The following is a 12,260-nucleotide window of genomic DNA, read 5'->3' as shown; positions in this document are numbered from 1 at the left end:
TTATTTTTTTATCCGCCAATTCTCTTCTTTTGGTTGTATCTTCCTTTATTGCTAATTTTTTTTCTATGTTTATTATTTCCCTTTCCAACTGCTCTGTTTCCTGATTATAGTCCTTCTTCATCTTGGTTGCATAACTTATTATTTGCCCTCTAATGAATGCTTTCATTGCGTCCCATAGTATAAACTTATCTTCCACTGATTCCGTATTTACTTCAAAGTACATTTTTAATTGTTTTTCAATAAATTCTCTAAAATCCTGTCTTTTAAGTAGCATGGGGTTTAATCTCCATCTATACATTCTTGGAGGGATGTCCTCTAGCTCTATTGCCAATAACAGGGGTGAGTGGTCCGATAATAGTCTAGCTTTATATTCCGTTTTTCTAACTCTCCCTTGAATGTGGGCTGATAACAGGAATAGGTCTATTCTTGAGTATGTTTTATGTCTAGTCGAGTAGTATGAGTATTCCTTTTCTTTTGGGTTTTGTTTCCTCCATATGTCCACAAGTTTCATTTCTTGCATTGATTTAATTATAAATTTGGTTACTTTGTTCTTCCTGTTAATTTTTTTCCCCCGTTTTATCCATATTTGGATCCAAATTCAGATTGAAATCCCCTCCTATTAGTATGTTCCCTTGCGTATTAGCTACCTTCAAAAAGATATCTTGCATAAACTTTTGATCTTCTTCGTTAGGTGAATATATATTAAGTAGATTCCAAAGCTCTGAATATATCTGACATTTTATCATAACATATCTCCCTGCTGGATCTATTATTTCCTCTTCTATTTTAAATGGCACATTTTTGCTAATTAATATAGCCACTCCTCTTGCTTTTGAATTATACGATGCTGCTGTTACATGTCCTACCCAATCTCTCTTTAATTTCTTGTGCTCCAATTCAGTTAAGTGTGTTTCTTGGACAAATGCTATATCTATTTTTTCCTTTTTCAGTAAATTTAGTAGTTTCTTCCTTTTAATTTGGTTATGTATTCCATTAATATTTAGAGTCATATAGTTCAGCGTAGCCATTTCATATTTTGTTTATCTTCTCTTTCCGTTTTTCCTTCATTACCTTTCCTCCTTTTCCATTTCTGTTTTCTTATTTTCAACTCTTTACCAGACAACATTCCTACAACATCCAACATTTTCCTTATTCTCCTATTTCTATCTTCTTTGTCCCCAATCTCCCCTTCCCCTCCTGAGTTGCCCTTTATCCCTTGTCGGACAACCACATCTCCCCTCTCCATTTGGATTTGCGAATCCACTCGCAAGCGTCAACTGATTTTGCAGTGACCGCTCTTTTCCCCCACCCAGCCCCCCCCAGAAAAGATTTCGCTTTTTATATGTCACAAAGGTCACTCTTTTAATTCCCTCCTTATTCTCTCTATTCCCTTACCTTCCCTTATTAATTCTTGTCTATACTCTCTATGTTTTCCTCTAATTACAGATACTTTCACATATGCCCATTGTCTCTATTCACTCTTATACCTCTTTACCCGCATACATATCAATCGTGGTCATTTTTACCCTCATTACCCGTCTTCATCCCTCAGTCTATTTTTGTCTTTACCCACATACATATCAATCGTGATCATTTTTGCTCTCATTACCCGTCTTCATCCCTCAGTCTATTTTTGTAATTGTTCTGCAAATTTTCGTGCTTCTTCTGGATCCGAGAATGGTCTGTTTTGTTGTCCTGGAATAAATATTTTCAATACCGCAGGATGCTTCAGTGTAAATTTATATCCTTTCTTCCATAAAATCGCTTTTGCTGTATTGAACTCTTTTCTCTTCTTTAGGAGTTCAAAGCTTATATCTGGATAAATGAAGATTTTTTGCCCTTTATACTCCAGTGGTTTGTTGCCCTCTCTTACTTTTTCCATTGTCTTCTCCAGTACCTTTTCTCTTGTAGTATATCTTAGGAATTTTACTACAATAGATCTTGGTTTTTGTTGTGGTTGTGGTTTAGGGGCCAATGCTCTATGTGCCCTTTCTATTTCCATTTCTTGCTGTAGTTCTGGACATCCTAGGGCCTTAGGGATCCATTCTTTTATAAACTCCCTCATATTCTTGCCTTCTTCGTCTTCCTTAAGGCCCACTATCTTTATGTTATTTCTTCTGTTATAATTTTCCATTATATCTATTTTTTGGGCTAGTAATTCTTGTGTCTCTTTAGTTTTTTTATTAGATTCCTCCAATTTCTTTTTTAAGTCTTCTACCTCCATTTCTGCTGCTATTGCCCGTTCTTCCATCTTGTCCATTTTTTTCCCCATTTCTGTTAAGGTCATATCCATTTTATTTATTTTCTCTTCTGTGTTGTTTATTCTTCTTCTTAAATCATTGAATTCCTGTGTTTGCCATTCTTTAAATGACTCCATGTATCCTCTAACAAGAGCAAGTATATCCTTTACCTTGCCTTTCCCTTTATCTATTTCACTGTATTCTTCCTCTTCTTCTTTCTCTGGGTTGGCCATCTGTTGTTTCTTTGATGCCCTTTCCTCCTCTTCTTTCTTGTTTCCATTGTCTTCTGTGGTCTCTTCTTGCTGCAGGTGTTCTGCAGCTGTCGTTGCCGGCTGTGGAGATCGACTCCCCAGCTGGTCCCCCCTCCCGTCGGTGTGTTTTTTTTCATGCGCATCGCGCATTCGCGAGGAGTCGCGCATGCGCGGTTGCGCACTTTTACTCGGCTCTGTGAGCCATTGTTGTAGTTCTTTTTCTACCGACCTGAGGTAGTGGGGTCCTCTCTCCACAGCGGGCCTCTTCGGACAGGTAAGGCCTTCACCTTTTTCCTCCGTTGTCTTCTCTTCCTCTCTTCTTTCCGTTGATTTTGTTTTTTCTCCTTTTGTCTCCATCTTCTTTCCTCCTTTATACTCACTTTTCTTTAACTTGTATTTCTGTGCCTTTGTATTTTCTCTTGTTTTTCCCGACTTTTCTGGAGAGGGCTGGAGTTCACCGTCCGGCCACTACTCCATCACGTGACTCCTCCCCAATTCTCTACTCATTGAAGCAGTGGAGGTTACCTCAGTAAATATATTTAAAAAAAGGTTGGATAGATTTTTACAAAAATTGGGAATTAAGGGCTATGAGCAAAGACAAGTAGTTGGAAATGAGCCTATCATCAGATAAATCATGATCTCATTGAATGGTGGAGCAGTCTCGACATGCTGGATGGCCTACTCCTGCTCCTATTTATATTCATACTGGGGGACATGGGACATTGTTATGGAGATGACGACCATAACCCCATAGATTTCTCAATATTGGAAGTTCACAGTCCGTATGAATCAGAAACAATGTCTCCTCTTCACTGACAATCGACACAGGCACACTTCAAGGATGCATGCTTTGCCCACTGCTCCACTCGCTCTACACCTATAACTGTGTAGCTAGGCACAAGTCAAATATCTAGAAATTTGCCAATGACACCACAGTCATCGGCAGAATCTCAGACGGCAAGGAAGAAGTGTACAGGAGTGAGATAGACCAGCTGGTTGATTGGTGTCACAATAGCAATCTTGCACTCAACATTTGCACAACTAAGGAAGTGAGTGTGGATTTCAGGAAGAGGAAATAAGAGAACACAAACTAGTCCTCATCAAGGAGTTAGCAGTGGAAAGGGTTAAAATTTTCAAATTCCTGGGTGTTAACATCTCTGAAGATCTATCCAGGGGCCTGCATGTCAATGCAATTATGATGAAGGCTCACCATTGGTAATACTTCTTGAGAAGTTTGAGGAGATTTGGTATGTCACCAAATACTTTTGCAAATTTCTACAGGTGTGCAATAGAGAGCATTCTGACTGGTTGCTTCACTGACTGGTATGGATGTACCAATGCACAGGACAAGAAAAGACCACAAAGAAATATTAACTCAGCCAGAGTTAACTCACCATGGGCAAAAGTTCTCTCTCCTTTAAGGACATCTTCAAGAGGCAGTGTCTCAAGAAAGCAGCCTCTATCATTACCACCCAGGCCATGCCCTCTTCTCATGGCTACCATCAGGAAGGAGAAATAGAAGCCTGAAGACAAACACCCATCAGTACAGAAACATCTTCATTCCCTCTGCCATCAGATTTCTGAATGAACAATGAACCATAGACAGGACCTCACTTTTCTCTTCCTTATTTTTTTAATTTAAACCAATTTTGCCTTAATGCTGCTGGAAAATAACAGATTGCGTGACTAATGTTCACGACTATAAAATCAGATTTTCTGATTTTGATTCAGATGAAGAAAAGGATGTTTGTCCAAAAACTGGAATGTCCGGCAGAATTGGAGTAATATCATGAAACAGAACCTGGCAAAAGTAGGTTGCGAGCAGCTACTTGTAGGCAGGCCTACATCTAAGAAATTGAATTGTATAAATATTAAATAATAAGAATTTCGGGGTCAACATATTTCTATTCAAGTGAAAACAAATCAAAGGATGTCAAGGGATAGCAAAGCCTACGTAACAAATAAAAAGGAAACATTTGACAGATAGCAAGAATTGAACCCGGGAGACACTTCAGCTGTATAGAAAGAATGGGGGTGGGGAATAAGAACAGAGGGCAAAAGGGGACACAAAATATCACCAGCAGACAAAGTTAAGGAAAATTCCAAAGCACTTTATAGTGATGGCAAAAGGGTATTCAGAAAAAGGGCAAGGCCCATTGGAGATGAAAAGGGATAATCAGTACATGAAGCCAGAGAACATGAGTGGGGTATTTTTTTTTAAATTTAGACATACAGCACAGTAACAGCACTTCTGGCCCAATTGCCCTTTCCACTCATATATGTACACCCATGTGACAAATTAACCTTTGCAACATGGGAGGAAACCAGAGTGACTGGAGGAAATCCATGCAGAACACAGAGAGTATGTACAAACTCCTTATAGACAGCACCAGATCCAAACCAGGGTTCCTGGCGCTGTAACAATGTTGCAATGGCCACTATGTTAACCATGCCACCCACTTAAGTGAATACAAATTTGCATTAACTAATGAGAAAGACGTTGTATTTGGCAAGATTCTCATTCAAAGTCAGATTTATTGTCTTGTATACTTAGATACAGTGAGAAATTATTTTATTTTAATTTTCAAAATCTTACACAAATCCAAACAAATACAATTTCTCTCAACAATGATATATAACACACAGAGTCTGTTTTTACCTCTAACCCTCCACTTCCCCATACCCTAATATCACAAAATTTATACAAATTAAACAAACACAAAAAAGCAATTATCAGTAAAATCACAGACCCTTAAAGGAACAAGAAAAAACCCAAAGTAATGGGAAATTAAAAAAAGAGATAAGGAATAAAATACAAGAGCACGTCATCTGCACCACAACCCACTTCATTGATCTCCTGTATTTTTTTAAGTGTGCTGAAATTCTTTTCCTCTTTACTGAACAATTCAGCCCATTTACATTGAAATTCACAAATCTGATTGTCTTATCCATTACCACAGAGCCTCTCCATCATTTCCCTCCCCTTCCTTCTTGTACTACAATATTTATCCTCTGTCTAGCTTATCCTCCATAGATTCCTGACCGTGCTCCAAATAAACCTAAACAAGCTAAAAAAAAAACAAGAAACAATAAATCCGTAAAAGAAATAGCCAATAAATATCCCCAAATAACCCCCTCCATTCTTCCCATCCTTTTTTAATCCCCCTCACTTCCCCTTCTGGTACCAATATCCAAGAAACTGGTACCAACTCCCCCATTATTTTGGAGTGTGCCTATTGCACCCATCTAACTCCCTCACTATTTCTTCATTCTTTCTTAGAGCTCCCCTCATTAATTCTTTATTTAACTTTAACATTCATATTTTTAAACAATAAAACATTCCCATCTATATTCTTATCCATTACAATATATACAACCAATCATTCCATTAATTTACCCTTTCTCCCCCATTTATATTATGCTCAAGAGGGTGAAAAAAATTACATAACCCATTGCTTCCCTTGTGTCCATTTAAAAAAAAAATTCTCCCCTCCTGGCCTTAGTACTTTTGTAGTTGCTGGGTGAAAGAGGGTGAACTCTATCTCTTTTTGCCTTATATTTTTATTACTTGATCAAATTCTTTCCTGAGTCTTAATAGCGCCACACTAATGTCCAGATAGAAGAGGATTTTATTTCCTCTATATTCCACTGGACCTCCCCTTGCTCCCATTGCCACCGTCCATAAAATCTGCTCTCTATCCTAGTAGCGATTGATCTGGAACCAGGCAGGGGGAGGGGGGGGAATGCCAGAGACCGGTGGACCCTATCAAGTTCCAGTTCACCCACAATTTTGTACCTTCCCAGTACATCTGGGATCTACATTTTAAAGAATTCCACCAGATCTATTCCCTCCACATCTTCCTTAACTCCCACTACCTTAATGTTATTTCTCCTGTAGTTATCTAGGGAGTCCATTTTTTACCACGTTGTCTCCCTTTCCCTCACCCACACATCCATTTCATTTCCCTCTTTTCTACTCTCAATTCTTGGTTCTGTTTCTGTCACCCTTTCCATTAAATTATTCAATCTTTCCTTAATTACACTCTGGCTCACCACCGATGTTTTTAATTTTTTTAAAATTTGGGTAATGGCCTCCATTATATCCCGAGTGGAGGGCATCGAGCTCACTACCTCCTTTCTTTTCTTTCTGACATCTGTCCATCTCCTTTGTCTATGTTGTTCACCATCTTCATTTTCCTCCTCCTCTTCCGTTGTGCCTCCAACCTCACATCATTCCCTCCGGTCCTGACACCTCCCTGGTCATGCTGCACCTATAGCCTGTCAGTCCCAACACCACTTGCTCCCAATGCCACACCGACCATGGCCTCCTCCTGACCCCTGGATGAAACAGCTTTACCATGTAGGTCTTTCCATGTCGCCTCTTCTGCCGCCGTCATTTTTGTCGCCACCTCCACTGACATTGCCGCCTCTGCCTCGGGTCGCTTCCACTGTCAACAAACCACCTCACCGCACACACTTGACGACAGTCCTGCTACCTCGATTGTGGCTCTCCCCCAGCCTCCACGTACATCAGCCCCACCAAAGCTGCCTTCACTCACCCTCTATTCCAGCTGGGCAGCCCGATGGTCCGTTCCCGCCGCCGCTGCTGCTGCCACCAGTCTCTGGATAAGCCCAAGGTCAGCTTCTCTGTCTCAACCTCAAAATGAGTCTTTACCATTTTTTTTATTTTTATTTTCCTTCCGTGTTTGCTTTTTTACACTTCTTGCCCATTCTTCTTTAACTTTCTTGCTTTTTTCAATAGCCTCTTCTTTCCTGGATTTTTTTTTGTATTCTATTTTCTTTTATCTTGCTTTATCTTCCTCCTACTGTCTTCCTGCTGCCATTTTGACTCCTCATCCATGTGAAATTCTTGTCAATGATGAGCCCTTGGATACACCAACTATTATAGTCTTATTCACTGTCTGACTGCAGAATGTAAGAATTTTGGTCCATCTGTACATTATACATTATGTTTATGACAATAAAATCACATTGAACATTGATAGTGAAGCCTCAGCAAAGGTAATGTCATTGAATATCAAAGATAGATGCTTAGAGTCTATTTTTCTGGAGATAGTTATTGTCTGGTAATTTGAGAAACAAATATAAATTTGTCATTTATCAGCCCATACCCAAATCCAAGTAGTAAAAGTTCAGTTAATAATTGGGAAGTTCCTTACCAATTGCAAACTTACACAAAAGAGGTTTTATTTAAGAAAATATTTGTAATGTACCTCCTTAGCAGCAGCTGAGTCTAATCCTTGTAGAATCCAGACATCTTTGACAATAGCAACTTCATCATCTAAAAAGAAATGTGACAATAGTTGTTTATTTATTGCAAAAATTTATTAGGTTTGGATATGGATCATCATCAAACCTGGATGCAATTGTTTCCTCCTTCTTTGTCATTAAACATTAATTATGAAAGAATTAGAAGGGAACATAAAAAGAAGGCAGGAGTAGAAAATTGTGTTAAGAAATATCCTCTAATGGGGAATTCCAGAGGGCAGAGACTCACCTTAACTGGAGACAAAGAATTATTTCTATTGTGTAAATTGAGTCATTAAGTATATTCAAAGCTGAGAGATTTTTAGAGATCAAATATCAAATGTTATTGAGATAAAATAGAACTAACACTGAAGATCAGGTCAATCATGATCTTATTGATTGGTGCGGCAATCTCAAAAGATGATCTTGCCTACTTTTGTGCCTATATATTATGTTCACTCCATCAAATACTTTAACAATAAAATCACTTTATCCAATGATAATAGTCACTTGACATTTCTGGAACCAATGAATGAAGTAATAACATTGCCCATCACAGCCTGTCTCCTCTACCCTAATAAAAAAAATACTTATTATACATGTAGCTTTTTGCTTTGTAAATCACCACATTTTCAATAAATGTATAATATCTAGACAATATTTCTGAATAATCAAAATGTTAATATTTTGTACAAATTACATATTTGAGTTGATTCTTGACTGCCCATGCAAAGAAGTTTATCTTTTAAGATTGTCTTAATATCTTCACAATCAACCAAAACCACAGTAATTGGAACAATGATAGTCCTGTTTTACCATAATTATACACAAATCCCACATACATCTCTTATTTTCTCAAAACCTGAATGATAAACGTTAGATAAGGCCTCTCTTAACTTAAGAACTAGTTTATTCTGTTCAACAGGCCACATTAATTACTGGGAGGCAAAAACTGTACAAATTGCCTTGAGTTGTTGCCAATCTGCTGATATTAAGAGCAGAACCTCTTTTCTGTTTTCATAGATTTTCCTGCAAGCAGTGAGCCAACTTGCCATGTTTCCATTTAAAATTAATGAATGAAGACTTCATTGTTATTTATAAAAGTTTAAATTTATTAGCTTCTGACTGTACAAATGCAGTCAGGAAAAAACATCATTTCTCTGGACCACAGTGTATATTTATACACACTGAATACATTTCTCACACAACATATAATGATCACATACATAAAAATATAATGTAAAATAAATATGTATATAATTGCAATAATTTACTCAATTTCATTAATAAGGTCCCAAGGTTACAGGACCTCACAGTCTATGGGAGGAAGCTATCAGGCCGTCCTGATTTTGATGCTCTTGTACCTCCTTCCTGATGATAATAGATCAAAGATATTGTGTGATGGATGTTAGGGGTCCTCAACAATTCTTTGAGCCCTATTTAAACAAAGCTGCTGGTGAATGTTGTCAATAGAAGATAGGGAGACCTCAGTGATCTTCCCAGCCATTCTGAAGATCCATTATATTGTCTTCTGGTCCAATGTTTTGCACCTACCATACCACACAATGTTGCAGGATACTCAATTATGCACCTGTAAAATGTCATCAAGATGGGGGCTGATAGTCTTGCCCTTCTCAAACTCCTTGGTGCTGGTGTGCCTTCCTGACAAATGTGGTAGTATTGTGGGTCCAGGATATATGTCTCTCCATTCTCTCCACACAGAGTCAATGGTGTGCAGTTGAGAGTGGTCGATCTTCATCATCCTGAAGACAATTATCTCCTTTGTCCTGTCCACATTGAGACACAGGTTGCAGTTCTCACACCATTTACAAGCCCCTCTCTAAGCCAACTCATCATTTTTGCCAATGAGACCAACTAAAACCATAGAAAACTACAGCACAGAAGAGACCATTTGGCCCTTCTAGTCTGCACTGAAACATCATTCTGCTAGTCCCACTGACTTACACCCATTCCATAACCCTTCAGAACTCTCCCGTCCATGTATCTATCCAGTTAATTCTTAAAACTTAAGAGTGAGTCCACATTTATCATGTCAGATGGCAGCTCATTCCAAACTACCATCACATTCTGAGGGAAGAAGTTCCACCTAATGTTCCCCCTAAACTTTTCACCTTTCACCCTAAAGCCATATCCTCTCATATTTACCTCTCCCAGTGGAAATAGCCTACTCTCATTTATCTATTCCCCTCATAATTTTGTAAGCCTCTATCAAATCTCCTCTCATTCTTCTATGTTCTAAGGAATAAAGTCCCAACCTGTTTAATCTTTCCCTGTAACTCAACTCCTGAAGACCCAGCAACATCCTAATAAACCTTCTCTGTACTCTTTCAATCTTACTCATATACTTCCTGCAGTTTAGCGATCAGAACTGCACACAACACTCCAAATTTAGCCTCACCAATGTCTTATACAACCTCACCATAACATCCCATATTTTGATTAGGGAAGGCCAAAATGCCAAAAAGCTTTCTTTACAACCCTTTCTACATGTGATGCCACTTTTAGGGAATTATGTGTCTGTTTTCCCAGATCCCTTTGTCTCCACGTTCCTCAGCACCCTACCATTTACTATAATGCAACACCTCACATTTGTCTGCATTAAATTCCATCTGCAATTTTCTGGCCCATTTTTCCATTTGGTCTAGATCCCTCTGCAAGCTTTGAAAGCCTTCCTCACCATTCACAATGCCTCCAATCTTAGTTTCATCACCAAACTTGCTGATCCAACTTCCCACATTATCATCCAGACATTAATATAAACAACAAACAACAATGGTCCCAGCACCAATCCCTGAGGTACACCACTAATCACAGGCCTCCAGTCTGAGAAGCAATCATCCATTATCACTCTCTGCCTTTTCTCATTCATCCAATTTCAAATCTATTTCACAACCTCTCCATGGATACCTAGTGACTGAATCTTCTGAACTAAACTACTGTTACAATCAGCAAACCTGATGATACTGTTTGAAATGAATCTACCAATGAAATCATGAGTCAGAAACATGAACAGTAATGGGCTGAGCACATAGCCCTGATGTGCACCAGCTCTTAGTGTGATGGAACTTGAGATCTTGCTGCTACCCCAGACTGACTGGAGTCTTTTGGTCAAGAAATCCAAGATACAGTTGCAGACAGGGGTGTTAAGACCCAGCAAGAACAATAATCCATGAGCAATGTAAGTGCATAGTAAGTACAATGTACAAATGTAATGAAGGTCTTATCTGATGCAACTTACCAGTTACACAAAACACACAAACAACTTAAGTATAATTAACACACAAGATTTGGACAATATCTGACACATCTCTCCTTTCCAGATCTGTCTCTATTTCAGGAGACAAGCCACAGCTACCTAGTTTACACCTCTGCCCATCCTTTCTTCAGTAGATCTCACCACGAACCACATCTATCTCTCCCCTCCCCTTTATGCCTTCCAGAAGAATTGTTCCTTCTGGGACTCTTTTGTCCACTCATTCCTCCCTACCCATCTCTCCTTAACCCCATGGTACTTTCTACTGCAACTACAGGAAAATACAACACTTGGCCTCCCTCACTACCATCCAGGAACCTTAACAGATCTTACAAATGAGGCAAAGATCCACATGCACCTCCTCCAACATCATCTACTACATTTAGTGCTGCTGATGTGGTGAGACCAAGTGAAGACTTAGGGATTGTTTCACAGAGCATCTGCGCTCTGTCTGCAATAGCCATTCTGAGCATGCCATTTCAACTCCTTTGCTCATTTCTACACTGATGTTTACTTCTCCACTTCCAGACTGAAGCCAAAGATAAACTAGAGGAACAATATCTCATATTCCACCTGGACAGTCCACTGCCCAATTTCAGATAACGTCTCCTCTCTTTTCTTAACTGCTGTTCTCCCTTTGCCCTTCCACTCCCTGTTTTTGTCTCCCATCTCGCTCCCTTCTCCCCCCCCCCCCCATTTTTATCCTACTCCCTCTTTTGTCCCATCCACTTCTGGCTAAATTTCCCCCACTGGACTCTTCCCCTTCTTCCTCCTTCCCCCACCCCACCTTTGGTTCCATCTGGTCTCTCATTATACCGCTATGGTCCAACTTAACAAATTCCAGCATTCCCAGCCTTTGTCTCCACTATCACTGCCCTGTATGACTTCAATTCCTCCACTTGACCCCTCTGTTTCTCTTGCCTCTCTCTCCAGTTGTCTGGCACCTCCTTCACCTCTCCCTAACTCGTCCATGTCCAACTCTTCTCAACCTGACCTCATGATATTAACTACATTCTAGCTCAAGGATTTCGGCTGATGCTGCCCCGATCATGTTTTGCTGCGAGGTACAAAGGTTGGATAAGGATTCCAGCGGCAGATCAGCGCCAGGAAGGATAGAATCTGGCAATGCTGAGGCGTTGGTTAAAAAAGAAAGGTGTTTCGTGATGGTTTGAAATGTGCCATCGTTGTGAACAGTCTGGTTCCTTTTCACTTGTTGCTCGGGAGACG

General features: G+C 39.4%; 1 protein-coding gene across 6 annotated transcripts in view; it reads right to left on the bottom strand.

The window, feature by feature from the left end:
* LOC138760672 (uncharacterized) overlaps positions 1-12,260 on the bottom strand; it is a 184,149-nt gene that overhangs the window by 138,401 nt on the left and 33,488 nt on the right. For all 6 annotated transcript variants that reach the window (XR_011355793.1, XM_069931593.1, XM_069931594.1 and 3 more), the window contains one exon: positions 7,726-7,793. Coding sequence is in view for 5 of the 6 variants with exons in the window: in XM_069931593.1 (XP_069787694.1) it covers positions 7,726-7,793 (68 nt within the window). In the remaining variant the exon portion in view is untranslated. The remainder of the gene's footprint in view (positions 1-7,725; positions 7,794-12,260) is intronic.

Source organism: Narcine bancroftii, chromosome 4, assembly GCF_036971445.1.
Source record: "Narcine bancroftii isolate sNarBan1 chromosome 4, sNarBan1.hap1, whole genome shotgun sequence".
NCBI lineage: Eukaryota > Metazoa > Chordata > Chondrichthyes > Torpediniformes > Narcinidae > Narcine > Narcine bancroftii.
The sequence above is the reverse complement of the archived record's forward strand: the minus strand, read 5'-3'. Positions and strand labels throughout refer to the sequence as shown.